Source organism: Cyanistes caeruleus, chromosome 6 (genome assembly GCF_971803275.1).
Source record: "Cyanistes caeruleus chromosome 6, bCyaCae1.hap1.1, whole genome shotgun sequence".
NCBI lineage: Eukaryota > Metazoa > Chordata > Aves > Passeriformes > Paridae > Cyanistes > Cyanistes caeruleus.
The window spans coordinates 34470692-34497138 of record NC_141706.1 but is presented as its reverse complement, the minus strand read 5'-3'; the positions used below and the strand labels follow the sequence as shown (position 1 = coordinate 34497138).

The 26447-nt window shown below is 41.1% G+C and overlaps 1 protein-coding gene and 1 long non-coding RNA gene across 3 annotated transcripts; one reads left to right on the top strand and one right to left on the bottom strand.

Annotated features, from left to right (window-relative positions):
• On the bottom strand, positions 1 to 12302 carry MED6 (mediator complex subunit 6). The gene is made up of 8 exons (XM_023929194.2): positions 11679 to 12302; positions 6405 to 6564; positions 5301 to 5392; positions 3023 to 3105; positions 2181 to 2289; positions 1655 to 1770; positions 907 to 934; positions 1 to 514 (listed from the first exon to the last, which is right to left on the bottom strand). The coding sequence occupies exons 1-8, from the start codon at positions 11938 to 11940 to the stop codon at positions 387 to 389; spliced, it is 978 nt and encodes a 325-aa protein (XP_023784962.2). The 5' UTR covers positions 11941 to 12302; the 3' UTR covers positions 1 to 386.
• On the top strand, positions 11809 to 25890 carry LOC111930892 (uncharacterized). Of its 2 annotated transcripts, XR_015288566.1 has the most exons (6): positions 11809 to 11892; positions 12721 to 13172; positions 17117 to 17251; positions 19309 to 19423; positions 20461 to 20693; positions 23079 to 25401. It is a non-coding gene; the product is annotated as an uncharacterized LOC111930892 (long non-coding RNA). The 2 variants fall into 2 exon arrangements; XR_015288565.1 differs by lacking the exons at positions 11809 to 11892; positions 23079 to 25401 and adding an exon at positions 25408 to 25890 and having other exon boundaries at positions 12289 to 16999; positions 17117 to 17221.
• Positions 25891 to 26447: the final 557 nt, after the last annotated feature.

Genomic DNA, 26447 nt, shown 5'->3' with positions numbered 1-26447 from the left:
TTCCAGCAGCCAGGAGTTTTATTTGCCAAGAATTCCAATTCCTTTTTACATATAAAAGGATTTTTTTTTTCTTTTTACATAGGAAACCTAGACAAAGGATGCAAGAGTTTGTAAAGATTTCAGGAGGCTGCTGAACATGTCCATGTAAAAACCATTCTCAGAATCCTGCATTCAAAATAAGATGAAGACAGAAAACACCTCCTTTGGGGCAGCTCACATTCTGGCATTACCATTTGCATGAGAATTTTCTACAGAAAAAGCTGTTACAGGGATCTCAGTCCCTGAATTGTCAGTCTCAGTGGAAGAGCTTAAATATAAAGGAAAGGGAGCAAGAATCTCCTGTTTTCCAGGTACTGACTAATCCAGATGTGTAATAGCTTCTGTCTTCACTGGAGTCTCATTCGTTTTTCAGGTGGTCCTTTAGCACCAGCACTCTGGGCATTCTTGACAGTCTCTTTTTCCTCTGTCTTGACAGCTTCAGGAGCTGGTTCTGGTTCCTTCTTGATTTGATCCACTAAAGATATAACAGTAAAAGAAAGCTAAACCTCTGATTTTCATTCCTAAAGCACTCTTCAGAATATTTAGAAAATATTGTTAATGTCACAAGGACAACATTAATTTCAAAGGTGTCAGAATAATAAGCAGAGAATAAATTCGTACTTATATTGGTTAAAAGGTGGAAGAGATTGAAGCGATACAGTTCATGCCTTTCCTGTTTGGAGGTTGCCTATGATCAACTCAGTCTTCACTCTTATCCATTACTTTGCACAGTTAGGTAATGCCAGAATTCCAAACCACCTCACAGTAGCAGAAGCAAGAGCTTACATGGCTCTTGCCATGTAAGATATCTGAAAGATATTGCATGCAGAGTCTATTTCAAGTCTTATGAGAATATTACAGTTTTACCTGGGATAGGCTTTTCTCCGGGCTTTTGCTGTGGGGGAAGAAAAAAAACCCAACACATTAGTAGAACCAAAGTTGTAATTCTCAACCCTTCCTGCTAATAATTTAGGAATAAAATGCAAGCAATGCACTCATGCACGTAAGGGGTGAGGGTAGAATGGGTCACTAAATACACTTCAAACAAAATCCAGTTAACATTTTATAACATCCAATTTTCCCTCTGACAACTGAAAAACACTAAAGACAAAACTATACAGTTATCCAGTCTTTCCCAGGACTGTCTGAGGAGAACTTTTGTGAGATGCTGCAGAAGACCTGGTGGAACAAATGGCTACCAAAGACAATCAGAGGTAACCACAACTTCACAGAATGGCAAGAATTTCCATGCTAACTAATCAGTCTCCAGAACAATGGAGTAACTAAAACAAAATACTGTGATGTCTTGATTGAGTTCACAAAGCAGAAAACTGGAGCAGCAGCAACATCTGTTAGCTGAGAACAGACCCTCTGTGATCAGATAAGGAAGGCGTATAATAAAATTCACTCTCACAGTTGTGTCAAGATCTTAATGACTCCAGTGATTACAAAGGGAGATCCTACACTCTGAGCCTTCCATGTCAAGTTCACTATCTAATCCATGTTACTATTGCAGAAATACATGAAATTCCCATTCAGTTTCAGCTGTTTAAATACTTATGACTCTCTTTTAAGTTCTAATTTACAGTAAAACTGTGCCTTTTCAGTGTCATACCTGAACAAATCTGGGTGGAAACTTTTGTCTTAGGTCTAAAAGCAAAGCATCTACCCGTTGTCTTTGGAAAATAGAGCTTGGTTCTTCTTTCTTCTTGGCTTTTGGTTTAGTTTTCTCTGCAAGTCACAAAAATATCAGTGAAAGATGTATTAAAATTTATTTTCTCTTAACAGCTCTTTGTTGTACGACAAGTTGGTATTTGTCTCTCCTCTGAACTTCACCTACATTTTCTTACTGACAGAGGTTATTTTTTTTTTTTGTGGAAGACTGATTAAGGATGATTCTTCCCTCCTGACAAGCTGGTTTGGCTTCTGAGAATGTGTTTTGATCCCCAGTGGGTCTAAGAGTTGCTCACTTTGTTGACACACAGTTCATTATTTTCATCTCTCACCCATGCCTCTGTGCTGCCCTAACTTACCCTTCAGACACTTCATCTCAACTCTCCACCATCACTGTGCATTGCTTCAAGCTTTTCCCTGCATTCCTTTCCTCTCCCAAAGTATGCAGGAGAAACAAGCAAACATACCTCTTTCTTCTTGATCTTTGAAATGCCACCAGTAGCCCTTGGATGGGTGATAGCGACAGTAGGACATAGCTTCTTCAAAAGCAGACTGAATTCCATGCACTGCAGTGAGCTTTCAGAACAAGAATGTAAGACAGTGTTCAAAACTCAAGGAGAAAACACAACACAAATTTTTGGAAGTGGGTATTTTAAAATTAGTATTCTATATTCTTTTTTGTTCTGGGAAGGGAACTTGAAACATCCAGTTTTGGACTGAGAATGTAATTTCTTTCACAAGTTCTCTTCTGAACTGCTTTTTCAAGGCTCTTCTGAACTGCTTTTCTAAACTGACAGAGAAAAACTTGCAAAAGCAATAGTTTAAAAGAACAGAAGGAATCAAAACAAACTTGGACATCCAATTTAAGAAGAAATACCACATCAACTTAAAAACATGAGCCTCATTTAAAAATAAATATTACAATAGCTTAACATTAACATTCCAAAGCAAGCTTCACTGATTATGTATTTATTACTATTTCATGTGTATTTGTCAAATAATTTTTGAAAATTTTGATTTTTCAAACTTCATGCTGTTCTGCCAATTGTGAAGCTTCAGTTATTCTGATCCTTCATCCCTAAACAATGTCTCCTAGTTTCTGGGCAATACTGCATTCTCACAAGATCTTGCATTTTCACATGGGATGCACACAATATTAACCAGTGGGGTTTGTTTTAAGTTACTGCACTGTTACTACACAAGATCTTCCCTCAAAATAGTGAAGGAGGGATATTAACAGCCTGAGGGACAACCAAATGCTTTAAAAACTGATATAAAGCAGTATACATCAAATGCACAGAACACTTACAACTCTGGAGTTAATGACAGACCCTAAGTCAGGTGCTTGATAAATCACTCCAGCTATAATATAGTAGTCAGCCAATGGCATAACTGTGGGAAGGAAAAGAAGAAAAACATGGGATCAGTTTAAAGCTCTGGCTGAAGACTGTGTATTTATTGCTGAATTTCAGTTGTAGGAGCAGAAATTGCAGTATTTTTCTTACCACAAAATTTTCTCTTGTTAACCTTGTCCTTCAAAGTACTTTATTTGCACCTTTGGCACAGACTGATAAGGAGAGGGAAAAACAATGTCTGCTTTACAGATAGAAAAGAAGTCCTGTCCTATGGCAAGCAAATGATTTGCCTCACAGAACTAGGGTTTTCAGAGTACACTAGAGCTACTACTAGTCAAGTGAACTGCTCTGGAAGTAATTCCACTAGCCTTGGCTACCAGTAGAAACCTACAATAATGTAAGATCTCGTTCTTCTGGACTCAGCTTTCTATAACTTCCACAGTCCTCTCAGCTAGATTTCCCAGGCCCAATGGAATTAAGCACACAGAGAGTATGCTTTTCTAAATTAATAGCATTCTGCCAAAAAAAGACTACCTTCCAAAGGCATTTGCTAAATCAGATTTGGAACCTCTACTGACCAATCAAAAATTCTTGTTCATTAGAGCTGCAGTGCAGAGGAACATTACAGCTGCCTCTGTAACTCTGCCAAACATTGTTCAATTGAGAAACCATAGCAATGCTCTCAGCTTCACATTTCTAAGGACATTACCTATGCACACATGTGTTCCAGTTCCTCCATCTCTAACAATTCACTCAGTACTTGCATTTTGTGAAGCTTGGACACCTGCCTAAATTAGCAATCTCAGACAACTGATTGCATATTACAGCCAGTACCCACTTCTCAAAAGATAAAGGATGCTTAGCACTTCTTTCAAAATGGAGCAAGACACAGAACTGCAGTTTTACTGTCTCACAGCTCTGTACCAGGGCCTACTCTCCTAAACACGCAACTGTCCCTAGATCCATTGATCTAAAAATTTTTCTAATATCACTTCAAATAACTTGAATTCTCTTTAAGAATTTCAAATATAAATACATCTGTTTTCAAAACACACAGAAATCATAAGACATGCCTGCATCAGTTGTATTTGAGTATTCCACTCTAGCTATGAACTCATTAAATTCCAGTTCTACATCCTCATTTCCATGTCTCAAATACACTAATTTTTGTACCCTGATGAAATAAAAGACATGGTAACATCTGACCTAGGGAACTATGCAACTCAATCAAGGTACCCAGCACAAACTTTACAGTCACAATGGGAAAAATGTTACTAAACAAGTCCCAGTTAAGTTCCACCAAACATACACCTGTCTTACAGCACAAGTCTAAACACACATACCGTGGTAGCTCCAACTCCAATCTCTATCTGAAAGGTGTCAAAACCAGAAATTAAGGGCTGTATGATAATTCCATACTCACTTTAGAAGCTATGTTCAAAATCTCTAATAGAGAAATAACTCAAACAATTCACTAAAGAATCAATCATACATGTTTTTTCAGTCTGGAACTGCAATGTAAACAGACTATTATCTGATATAATCAAACAAGACAAGGCAAAGTCCTGTACAAGACTAAAACATATATACAAAATCTAAATTTCTATAAAAAATAAGTTAAGAAATAATTAGCACTAACCCCACCTTTCTTTCCTACAAAACTTACTCTGAAATAACCCAAATTATTTTGAATATTTATATGAACATGCAGTAAACAGATAAGACAGTCCAATAACTATTGAAATGTGGCTCCCTATTTGATTAATCACACACACACAAACAAATTCAAGATTAAAAAGGAATAATGAAGCCAGTTTCCATGCTGATAGGAAAAAAATCTAAGGTGTTTGATTTAAAAACTGGAAAGTGACCCTGTAAGAAGGAGAGGTGCCATCACAACAAGAAATGGACACTCTTGCACAGCCTAACAAATAAATCCGACATGGAATGAATGCTATTAGCAATTTCCTGTAGGAAAATGTAGCACAGGGCAGCACCTTCTCATTCGCTGTTCCCATTTCCCCACAAGATGGCACTCCCTGTGCTGCTGGCACACTGCAGGGAACTGCTGGAGAAAGGCTCTCCCCACCACAAGGCCTCATATCCTCCCAGTCAGACTAGAGATTAAGACAGAAAAGGGGAAGCAGAAGTGCTTAGACACAGATTAGGAATTGAAAAAAACCAAATGACTGATTTGGCTTCACAACAGGGGCAAGAAGTGAGTGACTGTACCTTGTGTTGGAGATTGCCTTTGCTGCTTTCGGATAATGAAAAGAATGGGCTCTTGAGCATGAAGAAGGATGTACTCCACTCCAACCATCTGGCTGAAAAAGAAGCAACCAGAGTAAGTATCTTCCTCGAAGTAAAATCTGTAGGATGTGAAGAGCGACCAAAGGGCCCAGCAATAAAGCAAGGAAGTCCTGATGCTTTGAAAGCTCTTCTTTATAATGTACAGTAAATAAAGGCAAAGGATTTCCTGACTAGCTACCAAAAGCTATGTGACAAAGGGAGTTGTAACAACCTGACACAACACAAGTACATATTAGCAACAGATAAATAGCAAGAAAGGTAACGATCTATCACCATGGAGATATCATTTATATGGCATCAAATACAGCAACAAAGAACTGGTATATGATGTGACCATTTGTTTGTCTGATGTAAAAGCCTCTCTGCAATCACATCTGAGAACAAGTAACTTTACTAATGGCCTTCTAGCTCTGCTTGCAAACTCCCTATCATATCTTTAAATAGTTCTCAAACTACTCACTTGTGCTCAGCATAGCAGATGGAGAACTGAAAAGAAAGTTAACTTGCACATGCAATCTCAATACATGACCATATGTGATCAGTTTATTTACAACACTCACTACTCTTTTTATCCATACTAAAAAGCCAACTCTTCAGAGGAATTATGTACTAATTATGGCCCACAGCCAGTAGTATATGGAAACATAAACTATTTATGAATTCAAAGTATCCCCTAACATAAACCCTATTCACCGCAGAAAAAAACATTTAACTACATTACATAACTCAGGTTCTGTTGAGCAGAGGGGTGAGAGAAGACAGCTTTTCTATTTCAGAGGAATATCTAAAAGGTGATTTACTGGAACCTCAAAAGATACACGGAACTCTTCATGCTTAACACCTCCTTGAGATGGCATAAGAAGAAGTAGAAGACATCCAAACAGAGAAAAATCTGGGCTCCCTGGAAGTGGTGGGACTAAAAAGCACAGAACAGAATCAGCTTTCCAGCATGCTTCCATTCAATCACCAAAGCCTCTGAATGGACAAGCAATACTGCACAGGAATCTGTTGCACATTACAACTTACTTCAAATGGTCCAGGGTCATCCGCTGCATTTTGACGACTTCATTGTTACATGTTCGGTCATAGAACGGGTTGCTTCGCTCTGAGAAATAGTCCAACACACTCCCATTGTTTAATATTGGAATCCAGGAGCTGTCAACCCAGGAAATTCCCAACAGATTATCTGGGAAAATAAATCTATGTTGAGTACTAAAGCAGTCAAAAACACTACAAATACATCCAAGAGTAAATTGCCACCAGTTAACAATTATAGCAGAGAAAGGAGATGGAACACAAACACACCAGTTAAATAAAAGAAGTATTTCATAGAGTTCAAATAATAATAATTGATAACCTTTAACCTTCTGCAGGTCTCTTAGCAGTATACAAAAACAAACAAACAAAAAAGACCAAAAAACCAACAGCTAACACAAAGATGCTATCTTTGGGCAGATGCTTCCCAGTAATCTTGAACAAGAGATTCTATTCCTGACAACAAAATTCATCTGCCAAATTGCCTGCAGCAAATTATTTGTTCCATAACTCAGTGGATATTACAGATATCTAACTATCTAACACTAACAATTATATAAAAAAGCAAGCTTTTTAAATTAACACGCTTTATAACTTACAAGTCATAATAGGCCAGTTAAAATCTTATGGATTTAGGGAAATATGAATTAAAGTCCCTGCATTTTGTTATCACACTACAGCAAAATGTTCCTCAGGCTCATCAAAGTAACCAGTGTCAACAATCAGTTTCACAGGCAACAAATTTGCTAACATTGGAGATCCAGGAGGAGCCTTGAAAAAACCCCTGAAATTCATTGATTTTAAATCACAGGAGCAGCAAACAGAATTCCCAAGACACAAGAAAGCAGGAAGAGACATTCATTGTTTAGATTAAAAAAAGCTTGAGTGATGAGACATCATTGAAGACTGACTGAAGATCTGAAATTCCCTCCTCATGGGAACCACTCTCTGAAGTTCACACATTATATACATACCCTGAACTGCCACAAATCATTCCACTGAGAATGTTTTACTTCTGTGACAATTCAGCATGCTCAAGAGTCATTGGATCAGTTTCAAAAATGCCAGCTCGTATACTACTAGCAGCTTCTCTGAGGAGTTAATAAAGTACCACTACTTGCTTAGCAAACCAGGAAAAATGAAACAGAAATAACTACATGTAAACCATTTTTCCTAGCTAATCTCAGAATTTTCAGCCCAACTCTTTCATGCAGGGTGGGGAAAGGCAGGGAGAAGTCTAGAGGCAATCATGTTATTTCACACTGGCCATTCTCTCTCCTCACAACAGAAAAGGAAATCTCAGAAACACGTCACTAAGATCCATTATCGAGCACAGAAGTGATGGTAGTGCTGTTTATTCCAAATGCCATTCAAATCCAAAAGAGCCCTCTGTGCAAAAAAATCTTAGGATCTTAAGGACTTGCATTCTTCTCATTATACTTTATACTCTATTCACAATATACTTTAAATACAAACATTCTTTATTCTTTGTATGATTAACAACACCTGCATTTCCCAGAGGAATGTCAGGCACACTTTAGAGAGATATACAGAGCTATCATGCTGTATATGGACTGATAATGTATCATAAAATGGAATATAAAGTTGGATTCTAAGACTCAATTATCCACAGCTGCTTAGTGCCAGTATTTCTAATTGCCTTCATAACCAGCAAGATTGTTCTCTTAACTATTCTTGGAAAAAAGGAAAGGAAGAATAAAACAAACTGTGAATCTGACATGACTGTTATACTGAAGGGTGTACTGTTTATTTTGGGTGTAAGAAAGGATGGCGTTCCTGCTTCTCTGTTCCTTTCAAAAATAGGACATCTTGTGCAAAGCATTTCTTGTGGAATTTGCATCACAGATGCAAAAGTAAAGTGCTTGTGACAATACTGCCAATCTGTCATGATTTTCAAGACAATTTGGAAGACAAGCCAGCAATCCATGGCAAAAAAGAAGAGTAATTCACACCATGTGCTGAACATGGCCTTGTTGGCCAGGTAGCCCAGCACTAGGTTTTGACAAACCAAAAGGAATGGCAAAGTAGTCTGACAGGGTATTGGGTTTGCCTGACCAGGCTTGGTAGGGAGAATACAGGACTGGCTTCAGTGAGTAGCTGCTGGAAGCTTCCACATGTCCTACAGAGCCAAGCACAGACCATGGTGAGGTGGCTGTCCCCCTGCAGCCCATGGAGGACCCCACACTGGAGCAGGTGGATGCCTGAAGGAAGCTGTGACCCCATGGGAAGCCACGCTGGTGCAGGCTCCTGATGGTCCCTTGGACAGAGGAGCCCAAGCTGGAGCAGGATTGCTGGCAGGACTTGTGATTCTGTGGGAGACCCACGCTGGAGCACTGGAGCTCACATTTCTCTGGATGCAGAGTGCAGTACAAGCCACGCCAAGCAGCCCCATGGGTTGCCAGGCGCTGCAGAGCTGCCAGGCCATGTTCACCTGGGCAAAGCAGCCCCAAAGCTGGCCCAGAGAGCAGGGCAGGTCAGAGGCCATGCTCACTGTGACAATGAGCACTTGTCCATCCTGACCCAGCTCTGGGGGCTGCAAAGATCTTGGTAATTTTGGAAAAGTGAGGGACTGCATGCATAACCATCCTGCACAGAAGGTACTTCAATATTGTAAGCAGGTTGGTTTAAGTGCTGAGTATCAACCTGCATTATTAATTTTGCCAACTTCAGAGACCAAGATGGATTAAGCATTAAAAATTACTTGATGACCTGTATTTTAGATCACACAGGAACTGATTTCAAAAATTTGTGGTGGTAAAATATTCTCATACTCTTGGATTGGTGAAAATGCAGTTGTTTTAGTTTGAGTAGTATCTATTTTGAATTTAAATGATAGCTCCACATTATGGTAGGCCCAAGGGGATACACAGTAAAATTACACCAACAATTCCACTTTTCAGAGGTGCAAAATTTTGGATTTTTCACTACTGGTTTTGATGACTCATGCAGAGAAATCTGGGATGGTTTTCCACAGGTAGACCCATTGATCATCCAGCATTCTACCTTAATTTCTAACCTTTCCATTCCTCAAATTCAGGGAATATAATTATCAGCTTCACCCTTATCCAAGTCCCATTCATTTTTTAAATACTTAACCAAAGTGCCTAGGCTTAAATCTGTTTTACTGGAATGTATCAGCTTTTGGAAACTATCATGTTGACTAATAACCCTAACTGGGGGAGTAATGCAGGCTATATTGAATTCCTTTTTACCGTGAAGCAGAAGAGAATGGTACTAAAGAAGGTGAAAAGAGAGCAATAGGCGGGGGAAGGCTGAGGTCTGAAAGGGCTCCCACCCTTTGGCCTGAATCAATGTACTCTTTGTAGGCAGGAAAGGACAATTAGATGTAAACATTATTTCTGACTGTGAGAGGAGGGGACTGGTGGAAAATACCAAAGCGTTCCTAGCAGACCTTGAAGCTCCAGTACAACCAGAGAATGAAACAACAGACTTCTGACCAACAGCAGAGCTTCTATATGCCAGAATGTCCCCTTCCATTGTTAGGACAAAACTTACCATGCAAGCTAAATGCTCAAGTAACTTTTTTTGAGAACTGCGTATAGCTATGCATCTCACAAAAAATGGCATGGAAAGCTCAAATCTGCTTATCAATGAACCAGACCTTACAGGAGCCTGAAAATAACATCCTGGACGCAGTACAGATTGCTGCTTAGAGTATCAATATGACTTTAATACCTGTAAAGAAGCCTTGTTCTCAGGAGTATAGGCTGGTACAGGATTTAAGAGCAATAAACCCATAAACTCTGTTGTGTGTATGGGCTTTTTGTACCAGCTGAAAAAGCCTGTTTCAGGACAACAGTGTTGGAGAAATTCATGGAGGATTGTCTCCTGTGGGAGGGATCCCACCATGGAGCGGTGGAAGACAGAGCACAGTCCTCTATGCTGAGGAGGACAGAGTGGCAGTGTCAACATGCGCGAACAGATCACAATCCCATTCCCAGCTCACCTTTGCTGCCTGGGAGAGAGAAGTTAGAGAACTTCAGAGTGAAGTCAAGCCCCAGAAGAAAGGAGTGGTAGAAGTGTTTTTAAGATTTGGTTTTATTTCTCATTATCTTCCTCTGATCTAATCTGTAATAAATTAAACTAATTTCCCCAAATCGAGTCTGTTTTGCCCAGGACAGTAACTGGTGAGTGATCTCTCCCTGCCCTGATCTCAATTCACAAGCCTTTCATTATATTCTCTCTCGCCTGTCTGGTTGAGGATGGGGATAGAGTGGCTTTAGTGGGTACCTGGCACCTAGGCAGGGTCAATCTACTGCATTTAGATTAGAAACAAAAGTATGCCTCAAAATTTACTTAATATATTGAACTATATTAGATAAAAGACTTTGAGGGAGCTTAAATGATCTGGAGTAAGACCGAAGTTTTTCACATCAGCTAATAACTTAATACAGCACTCCTCCATTAATTGTCTACATAGTCCCTTTGTGTAATCTCAAACAAGGCAGTCAGAAAAACACTCAGGACTACACACAATCATTAATAATTTGGGGACAAAAAAGGAGAAAACCTCTGTGGCATTATCAAAATTGACCCTTCATGAAATTTCCCTAAATACCTGCTCTTGTTCATTCTCTGAGACTCCACCACACAGGCTTCTGATGTTATTCCATTCAGACACTCTTATGGAGAAAAAAACCTTCCTTTCCTGTGGCCTCTGAACCCCTGCTTCTTCTCTCAAAGCTCAAATTCTTCACTACTTCTACTTTGTTTGCAACATAAATATTCTTTACCACTTCATTCAAATATCGCTTCTTCTTCAAAACATAATCTCTTTTTATTCATATCCCCGACTTCTCACCCAAATGTTTATTGTTTTTTGCTACTTCAGCTTTCTTTGCGGCCTTCCTAACACCTGGCCTGCCTTACCACATCCATCTCAAGTGCTCTTAAGATTCCCAGCCTCACTCGCTGCTTTGGTCCCACACACATGCCAGCGCTTCCCACTTTCCCCCACACTTCAGAGCTGGAACTCTCTTTTTCAGCTGTTCCCTTCCGTCGCCATCTCACCGCAGGGCCTCCTTATCCCCCCTGAAAAGGCAGAGTCTACCAGAAAGAAGCTTGTTTTCCCCAGGCGACCCCGAGCACACGCTCCCAGCCTGCCGCACATCCAAAAAAGCTGGTTTTTGGTCAGCTTTTCCGCCCGGCCGTTCCAGCTCCCGGGGACCGTCCCAGCAGCACACCGACCCCTCCTGCGGCCGCCCCCGGGGGCCCCGGGCCTACCTCGGATGTCCACAGCCGCCATGGCCGCGCGGCGCACGTCCCGAGCGGGGCGGGGCGCCGGAAGCGGCCCTGGAGCGGGGCGGGAGCCGTGTGAGGGGAACGCCCCTCGTCCCCACACGCGGTCGCTGGCCAGGGAAACGCCTTCTGAAAGCGAAGGGCCGTGCTGCCCCAGCGCCCCACCGCAAATCGGAGTGACCTGCGCTTCCCCTGAGTGGTGCGTAACGGGAACGACGGCGCCAGTACCGAAAATCGACATGCTCATTCGGAGCTGCTTGCTCAAAAGGGGAGAGACGAGGGTTTTGCTGCCGTTCTCACCTGCCCTTGGCCCGTTGGTATTTGCCCGTCACTTTCAAAGTGAAAGAGGTGTGGGCTGCAGGTTGCTGCTCAGCATCACACACATCCAGCTTGAGCTGGCTGGGGTAGCCCAGGTTTAGTTTGCCCTGTGAGAATAATAGATGTTTTGAGGTCACATCATCAAAACACAGTATGGTTCCTGTCCTGAGGTATGGTCCTTGGTATTTTGGCTTGTAAGTGAAATCATCGGTCATCAGACATTTATAGGGTGAAGAACAACACTCGGTGGATGGTAGAATATACATACACTGAAGATTAATAAGCTTCTTATTTAGGCTGACAACTGCAGTCTACCAATCTGCTGTACAGAGAGTCCAATACCCCTGTGTCATGCTAGCTGTACCTCCAGGGACTGACCGTGCCTGAGCCTTCCCTGCCAAGATCAGCCATCCCCTCACTGGCAGCAGCAAAGCCCAAGAGAGACTGGAGTCATCACCTTACTTATGATCTTAACTGGTGATGGAACCTCTTCCCCTTCCATTGCAGGCCTGAGTGAAAAAAGTATCGGGACTACTTTACTGTGTATGAAGTATGGGAAAGGGATATTATTATTGTACAAGACCAGTCAAAATGTTAGAACAAAAGAGAGGTGATGCTGTATTTGCTCTTCATTCAGTCCTCTCATACTAATGCATTAAGAGACAGACTGTAATTGCAAAACCACATACCCTTTTTTTTTCCTTCCCAGGATTCCTGTTTCATTCAATATGTTAAAGTCACTACATCGTTTGTGAATATTTTGGGCTTGTTTTCTTTGAAGAAGAGGTGCCTGCAGAACACTTGCTTTACATGTTGCAGGTGTTGAAAGATGTGAAGGTACCAAGTGAAGGTGACAAGGCCCGACAGAAAAATGCTAGTTTCATACATTAGATTAATGAAGTTTTTTCAGACTGATTTATAGATGTGCTGAGCCCTGCACACAAATAAAGTAACGCTGTTCATGTTTTGTGTGTCTTATAATTCTCTGCACACTGAGAAGTTAAGTTCTCTAAAATCTCTCACAGTTTAATTATTCAAAGTAAGATTTTTGTAATCTCAGTGTCTCACAGCTCCATCTCTAGAAGGGAGGTGATAGCAGGCCCCTTGACTCTGAGTGGTTCATGAAAATAAATGTATCTACAAAAATATGAGGCTGGGATGGTAAGTGTTCTGAGAAAATGAATCTTTTCTTCAAAAGAAGATTTGCTTAATTGGAAAAATAAGTAAAAATAAGTAAAAAAGATTGAACAGTGGAAGAAAAAGTACTGAACAGAAGAGCGGTGTCCAACTATAACACTGAATTCAGAAGAAAGCCATGAAAACGCAGTACTTGGTATTATTTAATAGCACAGTTAGATTAAAAATCGAATCTAACCTTAATTCTTCAATTTCGTGATTCCTAGGTGCTTGTCTTTGTCACTGAGAGAATATTTTGTGTAATATGTGCTTTTCCATGGGGTAATTCTCACGTGTGCAGACTGCAGATCCCCCTTCATTAGTTAGCTGTGACTCATTAGCAGTTTCTATCTTTTCCAAACACATCCCTCTAGTGTTATCCGCACCAGAATGTTTCCAAATAATACTATGATAGGTTGCCATTCTAAACCAAATGCCTCTATATCCCTGTCATGAACAATCCTCCTGGAGGGAGAAATGCCACCAGACATAACAGCTGTCATTCTGGAGCATCTCTGATACCCTATTTCATTCTATTTTTGTGCAAACCATTTCTTTTCAGTAGCAAATGAAAATGCAACCTCTATTTTAATTATTCATGTTGTCCATCTTTCCTGCTGACTCTGCACTTCTTCTCAGCAAGTATGCCTTCAGATGAACAAGGGGCTAAAAAGTAAAGAGTCCTGGGTGAGAAATAATGGGGCTTGATTGCATACAATGAATTTTCAATTATATGGTGAGACTAGCCAAAGCACTGCTGGAAAGAATTGTTCATCTGGTAACATTTTCACCTTCTGCTATAGCATAAAAGACGAGGGCTTTTTCACCTGGCTTCCTCTAGAGGGAGAATCCTAATGAGCATTGGAGTTTTGACCTTCTTAGCAGGAGGTGTGGATTACAGATGGAGAGATAATGAAAGCTATCACATAAAATGAGGAATTTATGCACACTGCTTTTGATGTCAGAGAAAGGCACCTTAAGCAATGAATATTTAGACATATTCATTTCATTTACTGCTTTAAAAATGCATAAAACTCTTGAATAAAAATTGACACCTTTTCTAGTCCTGGTGTTCAGATGTCAGTGTCACTCTCCCTGCAGTGGAATTATTTTTCTGTATTTCTGTGGTCAGAGCTAATGAGGAATCTCATGCTACTATGCTCCACTATATGTACCAGAAGAGACTGTCCCTAATTTATAATGTTTGTTATCTCCAGTGGATGCAGGATTGGGAGCACTGAGTGCTCCAAACTGCATTATGGGTACAGCAGGGAGACTACCAAGGAGTCCCTTTATAGTTTCCAATAAGCACAGATAAACTGAGAGGACTACATCTATAAAAGGATGGAAAACCATCTCTGTGTACATTTCTAACACTCTGCAAAGACTGAATAAATAAGCTAGCTATATGCCATCAGGTGAAAAGTATTGTTTATGAATCCTTATCATTAAACTCTGGGCAGTTTCCAAAACATAATAGAGGCTCCTGAACAAGGATATCATCACAGCACCTCAGATTCTGCCCGCTGCATTTGAACTCACAGATTAATAGTAAGTATCTCTAAGTCCCATTCTGTGTTCTAGTAAACCTAGTCCTGCAGTGAAGCACAAGGGAAATTTAAATTCTTATGCTAATGAAAAATTGCTGGGCTTGAATTACTTATGAAATGAAAAAATTGCTACTGGTTTATAATAAATAGGTCTCGGAAAATATTCTTTTAAATCCTTATCTCATGGTTTGAGGGAAAGACATGTAAACAAACCAGAAAGAGAAACGTATAGGCAATGCAGAGAAAATGCTGAAATCACAAAATTTTTCAGGAGGGAAAGGAAATGTTCGAGGGGGCTACCATGAGTTCATCACCTGTATTCTGTTTTAACATTTTTTGCTTGTGAAGTTTATTTCTTTCCACCCTAAAAACACTCATGTTGCTAGTATCTTCAGATGGCATTACACATGCAGTCATTTACAAAATAGCTTCCAGTAGGCCTAAAAAGCCATCACTGAATTGTGTTTTAGAAACCCACAGCACAGCCAAATTGCAAAATTCTGATTTTTAAATCCTTAATCAGGCACTTTTGCTGACTTCAAAGTCTGTTAATTTCTCCTTTCGCTCAGTGCATCTGCGTGTTCTTTTCCTTTTCCTGTGATGCTGTTTTCTGCACAGTTTTTATAAATACTGCTAATCACATGCATTGACTATAAAAAAAATAGCCAGGCTTGTAAGCTCTTTTTTTTTTTTCCTGGAAAAATGCCATTGGGAAAATCTAACTAAAATGGCTGCAATGATGGCTGCAGCTGGTACTCTGCTCAAAACCATGTCCCCCCCATGCTCTTGTTGCTCTCAACTCTGGCCTGCAAAGAGCAGAGGAACTGGGGGACACTAAGAGTAATGTTCTTGACATCCTCAGAGCATTTAAATACATCCCATAGTGCTTTATTACAGTCTCCTGTTTGAAAGAATGGGGAAAGAAAAGATGAAACCCTGCTAACAGTCTAAAAGCTTCCTGAAAACAATTAATCTGCCAGTAAGCCCCAAAAGGCTATCTGTCAAGAAGTTAATAAAGATGAAATGTCAGGATGCCACATGGCTGCTAACAACTGCAGGCAGGAGGGGAAATGAGCTTCCAAGCACAGGAGCGCAAACTATGTCATCTTGCATATGATCATGTATTAAAACCAGCAACTGCAGATGCTGACTTTTGTGTCTCTGCAGACATCTCTGACCTTAGCATCTCTGCTGCTGCATTGGCTTTATCAACAGAAAAGCCCATGACAAGGAAGGATGCACCAAGTTCATTCTACAGGTGTTGGATCACCCAGAGGGGACTGGTGGGAGACACAGAAGTTGCCCTATGTCCCTAGAGCTGCACAGATATCATACAGGCCAATGTTCAGCAAGAGGCAGATGAAGCTGTCAGGCAACTCTGGAGCACGGCCTCTGTCCCATACAGCTCTACTTGTGTGCATTTGTTTGCTGGACTGGGAGTCCACCAATGTTTTATTTCCACCCAGTTTCCGAAGGGCAGATCAGGGCCCTGGAGCAGAGCCCTGGCCCAGTCACTGCCAATGAGCAAACAGTGTCTGCTTGCAATGAAGGCTTGCCCAGGACAGGGAAGGGGAGAAAAGCAAAACAATCTTCTCACCATACATCCTGTTTATTGCACGTCTAGCAATCTAACATTCCCAATCTCTGGACTGCACCACAGCCTCAGCATTTGGCGGATACCTCTCAGTAAGCCTTGAATGCCATCACTTTACTGTGCTTTGTAACCTCAAATATGGCAAAATTGCAAAGTCCTTGATTTTTATGTCTTTAAGTCAGGCACTTGGCTGATCTGAAAGACTTCTTTGACAAAATAGAGTCTCTCTAGTCTGACGAAGAAATCAAGATTTGTTTTCCCAATTTACTGTATTTTCTATTGAAAAACAGAGGACACCAGTTTGGCAGTAAGCCTTGTGCTTCCCAGTGAGAGGATGCAAAACACAGACAGGCTGACCAGATCGGGAAGTGAAAAGAAACAATTTCTATGTTTCAAGATTGGAGATAGCTACAAAATCCAGCAAGCAGCAATGATGGCAGAACATTAATGAAACTGTCTAGCAGTATCTCTACTTCAACAAGTGCAACAAGGCTGTGCTCCAGGCCTCATGATGCTAAAAGGGGTCTATTTCACTTCACTGAAGAATTTTCGTTTCTGCTCTGTCCATTGAGTCAAAAATGCTTTTTCTTTGCACCTTCCATCTATCTAAAACAGATATCCTCACCTACCATTAGATCTTAGTGTGCACACTTCATCACTTGTCTCAGGTACCTAATGGGCCAGGCAGGTCTTTAATCAGAGCCCTTTTTCCCTGCTCTCCTTTTGCATTATTTTTTACTGATGTTGGTTGCCTGTTAACCCTAACACCTTTGCTTCCTTCACAGGAATTTTACGTGTCCCCACCTCAACAGATACAGAAAAAAACCACATTACTTCCATCCTGGCTGCATTGTTCTTCATCTGTGCTTCCACACTATGCAGAGTTGAAGGTAGGCAAGTGGCCCAAGCATTGAGCCCAGGTAATGGCTGCATAGCTAGAGCTGCTTATCCTCCAGAGCAAGTGGGAATTTAACACTAATGCCTAAGGTGGACAACCTGGCCTATTTGCTGGGCCTGTGAAAAATGATCTATAACAAAGTGTTCTTCCCTGCTAGGTAATACTGCACACATCAAAGGTTATATCAAAGGTAAGTGGACACTGTTTTGGAGAGAGAAAAGGCCCAGTTTGGTAGAGGTGGTATGAATTTATGGGGGCCTTTTATCTCAACAGTTACATGGGCTTTTGACTGCTTAGTCTGATCAAGATATTTTCAGAGAGGGGATTTCCTTGGTCACTGCAAGTGTGGCTAAGAAGGTGTGTGTTCCTCTTCCCTTCCCTTCAGAAGTGGCTGCAGGGAGTTCATTATAGGCTTTGCTTTGTTGCCCTGTAGTCTCTAAGGTGCAAGGTCCTCTATGGGGTAGGAAATTAATAGTGCATTGGTGATCAGCATAGGCTGATAGAGAAATCCCACTCTCAGGAGAACCAATCCCTTCTTCTGCTGGACTAACAGAATTCTTATCACAGCCTACATTAAAAAATTCCAGGTTTCCCTACCCAAATACAGGTCATTGGTAGGGTCCCAAAGAAGCTAGGTAGATCACTTGGGTATCAGAACAGTATCAGCCCATCACGCTGGTGCACTGTCCATCATCAGAAACAGAGATCAGAGTTACTATGGCACTTCACAGAAACTTCCACAGCCTGCACTTGTGACCCTGAGCTCAGGATGTACAAAGCTGGGACAAAGTAGCTTAGCACAGGGCACTGTCCAGGACATTTCTGCACTCATGAGAATCCTCCATCTGGAATATTCTCTCAACCACATCAGCCAAGAGTGAGCCAGATGTAAATACTTTACACCATGCTTTGGTAGGGAAAGAGTAGGTTAAATTAATTAAGCTCACATCACAGAGATTCAGCATCTGCTTCAAACAAGTAATGAACCCACACTGATACCAGAGCCTCATTTGTATAATGGAAAGAGCCATAGCACGTCTTTGCTTTACAGGTCATAACTGAAGTCCGGAGGCCACTCACAGAACATGCTGAGATTTTTGCACATCCAGAAATGAACTAGTCACGTTTTTCTATCAGTGCAATAGAGAATGGAGCAAGGACACTTATGGATTAAAAATCAAATTATCTTATTTGATCATTTCCCCCAGTCTCTTCTCCCCAGTGTTTTAAACATTCCATTTGTTGAACAGGAAAAAAATTAGAATAGCAAGGCAGGAGATACATGAATATAGCTGATCTACTGGAGTGAAGCCAAACCAGCAAAGCCGGGAATGTGTTTCTATAGTTCTTAGCACAGTGGGGCTGCACTGAGACTCAGAAGCTATTGTGATGCAGTGATAAATAATGGTAATGGGAACATCAGGAAATGAATACAGACAAACTGTATGTCCTACAAGTATGTCAAAAATTAATATTTACCATCAGCATACACCACATGACTGTCCTTCACAGCTTGATTCAGTGCCATGAAATGTATACTGTTGTTTGAGGGGTAAAAAACATAAGTCAGGGCAATGATCACCCTTCATAAATAGGGCTGTTTCTTCAGGATGGGCTTCCCCACTATGGGACAAACCAGCATCAAAGTGTTTTGTTCACATATAAAGTGCTGCATCTGTAAAAAAATGCATCTGTGGGAAACTGCATTTCTGCCCAGCAGGAAACGTCCTTACATAATCAGCTGGGGCTCTGTACTGAAAAAGGACAGCTTGAGCCTTACTAAGCTGTGCAGTCTTGTACAGATGTACAGACCCAAAAAACCCCTTGTTTTAGTGTTTGACACTTTACCAAGTCTCTCAATCATGTTAATTTTATTTTTTTCTTATTCCAAGTCATAACAAGGTTTGGATTTAAAGTAGAGTAGGTTAAATGAGTTTTCTTGCCTTTGTAAATCCACTATCAGACCTGTGGTGAAATCAACATCTTCTGTGGAGATTTTAGCTCCAGGATTACTGCAATATCTTTTTCATCCATATTATCATTCTATTCAACTCACTGATTTTGTTCCTTTCTAAAAAGGAAAGGTGAGTGGAGAGGAACATTATATGGCTAATGACTTACTAGCCTTTGAGATGAAACCTTGGACTCTATTCTGGGCAGAATAATTGATCACTTCAAACTGATTCAAACTCAGGTGAGTATCAAGAAGCAGTTGCCTGAATTTTTGTGTTGCTCATGGGTTTTCTACTTTCCTATCCATACTGGCTTTTATGGCAGATCAAATGTCTCCTCTGTCTTTGAACACTTATAAAAGTGGACATGGAAAGTGCATTCATCCCATATTTCTATATGAATTTAATTTTTTTAAATGTATGTGTTTATCTCTTTTATAGTCTTCTTTAACCAAATTTATTCAGTACAATTTACAAAATTCCTAAAGCTTCTCAGTACAGAATAAGCAATCTTGCTAATAAGGTCAGGCATAGCTTATTCTTCTAATTACTCTGCATTTTTTTAGTGCTGCTATTTCTATGCCTAGAGTTGTGATGAAAACAGTCAAATAATTGTGCAACTTCATGAAGGGAGAAAGGAAACAGCCCAATGAGAGATTCATCTGGGCTGATCCTCATAAGCAAACCATACTTAGTTGAAAACCAATGGGTTAAGAATTAAATGAAGTGTGGATACTGCAGTCATTGGGTAGTTAGTTGACAGGACATGCAGTCAGAGAAGCAAATAGAGGCCCGGTCAATGAGTAATTAAAAAAAAAAATCTATACTAATACAGATTTCATTTTGGAGGAAAATAGTCCATTTTGATTCTATTCAATCTCCTCAACACCAGGAAATCTTTATTTCCTGAGCTGTTAGGACACTCCTGCTCAGGGCTAAGAAATTATTGTGACAGGTGTGCACAGAGAAGTAGGTCCATAAGGACTGCTCATCTGGCTCTCCTCAGGGCAGTATTGTTAATGTAAGCTGTGCATGACAACCTATGGGGAAAGAAATACCTTTCAAATAGCCTACCAATGCAATAACAGTGTGTTGCAGGAGCCACTAAATAAATTTTCTGCAGTAAAATCTTCAGTGAGCTTCAATTAAATAGGGATAGTACTAATCTCTACATGTCCACACTTGGGACCTTACATTGGCAATATTATGTGGACTTACTAAATGACTTTGAAAGTCTTTCACACATCAAGGTCCATTAGAATTTCTCTTCTCTTTGTAGGGTGAAACGATGATGTTTCCTCACTCAAAGTTCATTTAAGCTCTCAGTATACACACAGTTTCACTGATACCACACAATGCTGGCCACCTTCCATCACTGCAGTGTCCTGGAAGATGAGGCCTGGCCTGGAAAGCTGTCTGGATGGGGAACAGAACCATTTTTGCAACAAAATCTGAAAGATGAGAACCTCATATAAACTGCAGGGATGATGCTACTGGAATCGCACACAGATGGTAAGTCTGTGACCACACTGCCTGGGGCTCTGTGCTCACCAGACCTCACAAATTTGTTTGGAAATCTGGGAATGCATGTCCTCAGGAAAACCCCATATGCTTACACGATGAATGTTGGAGATACAGCAAGAAGCGTTCCTCTTTCACAGTTTTTCTTCCTTTTTCTTGTAATTAAATCACCCATATATGTGGTAAATGAGCTTAACAATCTCCATGCAGCTTTTACTCAAATGGTTTCACTTGAGCACTTCTTTAGATACAAGAATCCCCGTGCTCAGAAATGGATCTGTCTCTAGGATGAAGTGAGCCATCTGCTTAGCTGTGCACTGCAGCACCCTCAGCATATTAGAGAGAGAGAGAGAAAAGCAAGCAGAATAACTACATCCAACTGGAAAAGCAAATACAAATGCACGTACACTGAAATTTGACCCAAGCCCTGCAGTTTACCCTTCAAACTCAGTAACAGCACAGGCATGTTAAAGGTCAGGACCATAAAACACCTATGTCTCACCTCTCTTCCAAAGATAGCACAGCTAACTGAGCTGCAGGGCCTGCCAGTCTGCTGATGGAGTGGCTAAGTGCTCTCTTAGGGGACAGTACCATTTACTGTACCATCAGCCATACTTCCTGAAATAGCCTGCGTCTCCTCAGAGGCCACTCTGATCACCATCAACAACTTGCAGGGACTTCTGACACCAGACAGGAAAACAGCACAAACTCTTTCTTTGACATCAGCCCAATCAAGTATGTCTAGCAGAGCAAGAGCCTTCTCAGAGGCCAGGGTTTGGTGCCCCTCAGGAATGACAAAGTTAGTAGGCATTGAAGTGAAGATTGTGCCATGCCATAAGACAATGAAAACAGATGGGATATGCAAGACAATTCATGTAAGTCCTGGTTTTCAAAGACATTGCCAAACTAGGAACTTTCCAGACAATTCTGCTTCTTGTGAGATATTAACTGCTTCACACACTGCTAGACCTGATATATAAAAAGCAAACACTTCTCTAGCAGGTCTGCTTGCTCTGTAAAATTACTGCTTGTCGTTTTCTTCTTGCAGTTCAGCTGAAGTTGGGAATAGCTGTGTCTCACACAGAGCAAGCAATTAGATGCACAAGCATTTCCATTTGCTCCCATGTGTCAGTTTTAATCTCATAAAAAACACTAAGCCACATACTAAGAGAGAGAGATGGTTTTTCCAGCTTAGAGGTAGTTAGATGCACTTTTGATGTGTGTCTATACAATGGAAGAATTCAGCTGTATGAGTCACAGCTGTGTGTGCAAGTTGAATCCAAGGGTATGGGTGTGAGCTCTTTAGGGGCAAGTAACAATAAATACGCACTTATCCTGGAATTGCAATCACTGCTTGATCCTGGAGATGTAAGTGTGGTGTAAAGACTAGGAAACACTCCTGATGTGGACACACAAACTGAGCAGGCTTCACTGCTGGGGACCATTGGATGGCATTTCTCTTCAGAGCACCAGCAATTCAAAGTTCATGGGGAGTCAGTGCATTTTAGGATTCTCTTTTGTGTTGCTCAGTAATTCAGCTTCCAGTTACACTCACATATTGTCTCATTAGACTCAAACCCAAGTGACTTATTCTGCACTCCTGTACGTATCTGAACACCAAGTGTTACCTGGTCACTCTTGGAGTTAAGTGATCTTTATTAACATTCAACTACTTGCCATTTACCTGGGCAGTAGGAGGATGCCAGACATGAGCAGGCCTGCAGTAACTGCTTCTATGATGTCTCTTATTCCCCTCTAATGCTGCTCAATATGCAGTCTTTCAGCATTACAGGAACAAGTGCCTTCACCTCCATGGAGGGTTGGAACAGGCAGCCTGCCAGGCTGGTGGAACAGCTGATGCACAGTAACTTGAGCCCATAATGGTGTGGTGTAGCATTAGGCACTTCTGTAGGTCTCCCTGGGGCACTAGCAACTAACAGTGGAGCGAGGGTCTGCTTCCTTAGGGTCTCAGAAAAAGCATTGTTCTCAAGTCAGATCTAGGTCACTGCTAACTCAAAAACCTCACACCACACTCCTTTGCCTGGCATAGATGTGCCTTCAGAATTAGGACAGCTTTGGATGCTGGAAGATAAGATAGAGGAAAAATGAGGGCTGAAAGATATAGGAGTGCCTACTTTGTGGTTCTCAATATCCGTCTGATAAGCAAGATGCGGGTGTGGTTTTCCCTAGATCTACTCTTTTCACACACAACAGAGGAATCAACCTTGCTGCTCTTCAGTCCAGCCTGAGTAAAGTGCAAGAGCTACCCAGAACACTGGGGTTTGCTTGAGAGATTGTAGCTGCAGCCTGCAGATGGGATGTCAACAGCTGATTTTAAGTGGTTAAAAGTGTTTTTCAAACCATTTTGTTTTGCAGCATTCCCTTCCAGTGTGACTATTCTGCAAATCACAGTACTCATTTTTAATTAAAGTGCAAAAATAAACACCGGGAATGATGTTAAATTGTTTTGATTTGACCTGTCCAGGGTTCATGGGTAAGCTTCTTACCCATTTGTTTGTGCATTTATGAAAAAGAAAGAAACAATCCAGAATGCTAAAACCAGAATTTACAACAGTTGTTTTAATTCTGAACAGCTGCTCTGTTTAACCATCCACCCCTTAGTATCGTCAGCAAGCATTTTTTTGACAAAGATGGTGCTCATATATGCACATGAGCAACGTCTTGTCACAGAGACTCTCTGTCTACAAACATTTCTGTGGGCTATTTTTCCTTGATTGTATACTATTTCTGGGAGAGTCATTGTAGTCCTGATTAACCATTCTCAACCAGGCTGTCAGCAGGCATCAAACAGCCTGCAGGATGAACTGACCCAACACAGAATGCAGACTGTGGACAAGGACATGCACAATACTCTCCAAGTGTGTTGCATTTGATGGACACTTGTAAACAAAGGATCTCATGTTCTAAAAAGAATTTTGTTGACTGCAACAAGTGGTATGGAAATCAAAGAAATTTGTACCAAGATGGCACCTTCTTTTAAATGTGATTTTATTCCCCTTTCCTCTCTTCCTTGGATATAACTACATAAGACAATTTCTCCAACAAAGGATTTCAGAGGCATCTCTGGTTTTGTTCTCCTGGCCTTTCAGAAGTTCTTTCTCTTCTTTTCCCTGTATATGGACATAAAAGGCTGTGCTGCAGAGCTTTACATACGGTTTGGAAATAAATAATAGATGATTGACTAAGCTGGTGACAGACTGGCACAGCAGCAGCTGTGTATGCTGGAAGCTTGCTGCTATTTGGGAATTCTGCAGCTGAATGGAAGCAACGAGGGATTTCTTCTGCTCACAAGGGATTGACACCATTTTCATCGCAACAGGAAATAGGTGAGGCTTGTGCTTTGGCAGGAAGGATTTGATGAAACAAGTCTCACATGCTCGACGGTTCCATCAACATGAATGAATGCACAAGAACTGGACTGAGACCTTATATGCTTTCCAAATGGGTATATGGTTTTCAGTCTATATAAACTTGCTTCTTCATAGCAGCCCTTAGAGTTCCAATTTATAAAAAGCTCACAGTATAAATGCTACAGTGGATTTACATCTATCTAGAAGAATCATAGAATGGTTTGGGTTGGAAGGAATCTTAAAGATCGTCTCGTTCCAACCTACTCACCAAGGCACTATCCCAAGCTGCTCAAAGCCCCATCCAGCTTTGGCTTGAACACTCCAAGGGATCTGTTCTCTAGAAGCTTCTCTGGGCAACCTCTTCTTGTGCCTCACCCCCCTCATCATAGACAAATGTCTCCTTTATGTTCAATAAATCCGCCCTCCTTCAGTTTAAAGCCACTACCCTTGTCATAACACTACCTGCCCTTGTTAAAAGTCCCTTTCCAACTTCTTTCTAGCCCCTTTTAGATACTGAAGTGCTGCAATAAGGTCCCCCCCTCCAAGCCTTCTTTTCTCCAGGCTGAACAATCCAAACTCTCTCAGCCTGTCTTCATAGGAAAGATTCTCCAGCCCTTCAATGCCCCACCAGAGCCCAACTACGCAGTCTTCTCAACTGCCTCAGGAGCCTTTCCAGTTTCCTTACAGCAGTATCTTGAAATGTAGAGAATCTGTTGCATATGTCTGTAAGTTAAGTCTTATGTGCAGGCAGAAACAATTGCACCTGTAAGAAAGCTGGGACAGCTCACAGATATGTAAGATCCAGTATTTTTCTCAATATTTACCATTTCCCCTCACATCTTCCAGCCATGAACAGGACTCCACAAACACAATTTTCTTCAGGTAACCTGTGAACAAGAAATCATGGTTTAGTGAGTCACAGATCCTAAAATATCCTATGAAGCATGTGACCTCCGCATAATACTACTATTAATAATAATTAAGCAATGCAAGTGTACGGTTTTGGAACATGCTGAGGAAAGCTCAGTGTGGAGGAGGAGAGACAGGCAGTTTTAGATACTCACAGCACCTGGGGGCATCCAGACAGACAGGTACACCCCATCTCTTACAAAATGGGATAGATAAGCACATCCTGCGTCTATGGACAGAAAATCCCTCACTGCTGGACAAAAGACAGGCATCACAGCTAATACTGACCGATATCATGACCTCATCTCATGGCACATGGGTAATGACTGCAAACTGGCTTCATTTTACCCAAATGTATGTATGCTTTATTTCACAGTTCAGCGCATCAATATAATACATAAACTTCATCTTTCTGATGCTTTCAGGTTCCTGTCATGTTTTCAAGCGGAATATCACTAAAGGTGTTGACCACTGGCAAGCCTATATGGGGAGTCTAGTGGGCCTGAGACAGCTGAAATCTAGACCTGAACATCACATCTCGTATGTTAGATGAAATGTGAGGTATCTCCCAAGCACAAATCTTGTCTGACTTGGAAAGGTGACAACTTCTCATGTTCTCCAAGCACCACATTCCTCTTGAAAAGCAAGCAAACAAACAAAAGTAGTCCCTTATGTTGTGGTCAGTGTGGTGACCCAATGACTGGTGTGATGTTTCCTAAATATTTTAGTACAGCCAGTACTACTTAACTCCTCTGCAGGAAGAAGGATATGGTGGACTAAACTGACCTTTGCCAGTCATCCTGCACATCTTATAGCAGCTTTGAATTTTCTGGCTGAGAGATCCAGCTCTGAGGGATTCTCTTTGCTATCAACAGAGTCTAAGTTGGCCAATAAACAGCAATCATTCAGATGTTTCTGTTATGGTCTGTTTTGGGATTTACAAGGTTGTGGCATTCACCTTCATAGGCACCAGCAATGTCAGGAAGAGAGTTTGGACATTTCTGGAAAAAAGTGGAAAACTCATTTGGGTGCTTAGGCAACATTTGGGACTAAGCCACAATTTGGTATATTCAGTATAATGCAAGAACCACCCAGTTTTATAGCTATTTTGCACATCTGCACCCATAATGCCAGTGGCCACTGCCAAACTCCTCTGTATGAAAATTTACATTTTTCATAGCTTGTTTCACACTACCACTGGTGATCAGTAACCAAAGGAAGAAATCTCAAAGATCCCTTAAGCAGAGGGGGTGGGAGAGGAGAACAAGTCACTTATGTCTCAGTGCCCCCTATGCCATGTAGGTCCATGGGCTCAGGCAAACACTGAAAAAGGGAAGCAACTACTCCCAATGTCACTTTGCTACATCGCCCTCCAAGAAAACAGTACCTTCTTCGATAGCTTCTGCAGCTGCTCAGATCTCAGCAATTAATCCCCTGTGGCAATCTCCTTTCCTTTGGCAAAGTC

Coding starts and splice junctions, on each gene's coding strand:
- MED6 (XM_023929194.2), bottom strand. CDS start 11,940: ATGAGCATGTCGATTTTCGGTACTGGCGCCGTCGTTCCCGTTACGCAC. Junction 3,106..5,300: donor AAGGCAATCTCCAACACAAG/GTACAGTCACTC, acceptor TCCTTCCCACAG/TTATGCCATTGGCTGACTAC. Junction 935..1,654: donor TTCCACCCAGATTTGTTCAG/GTATGACACTGA, acceptor CTTCCCCCACAG/CAAAAGCCCGGAGAAAAGCC.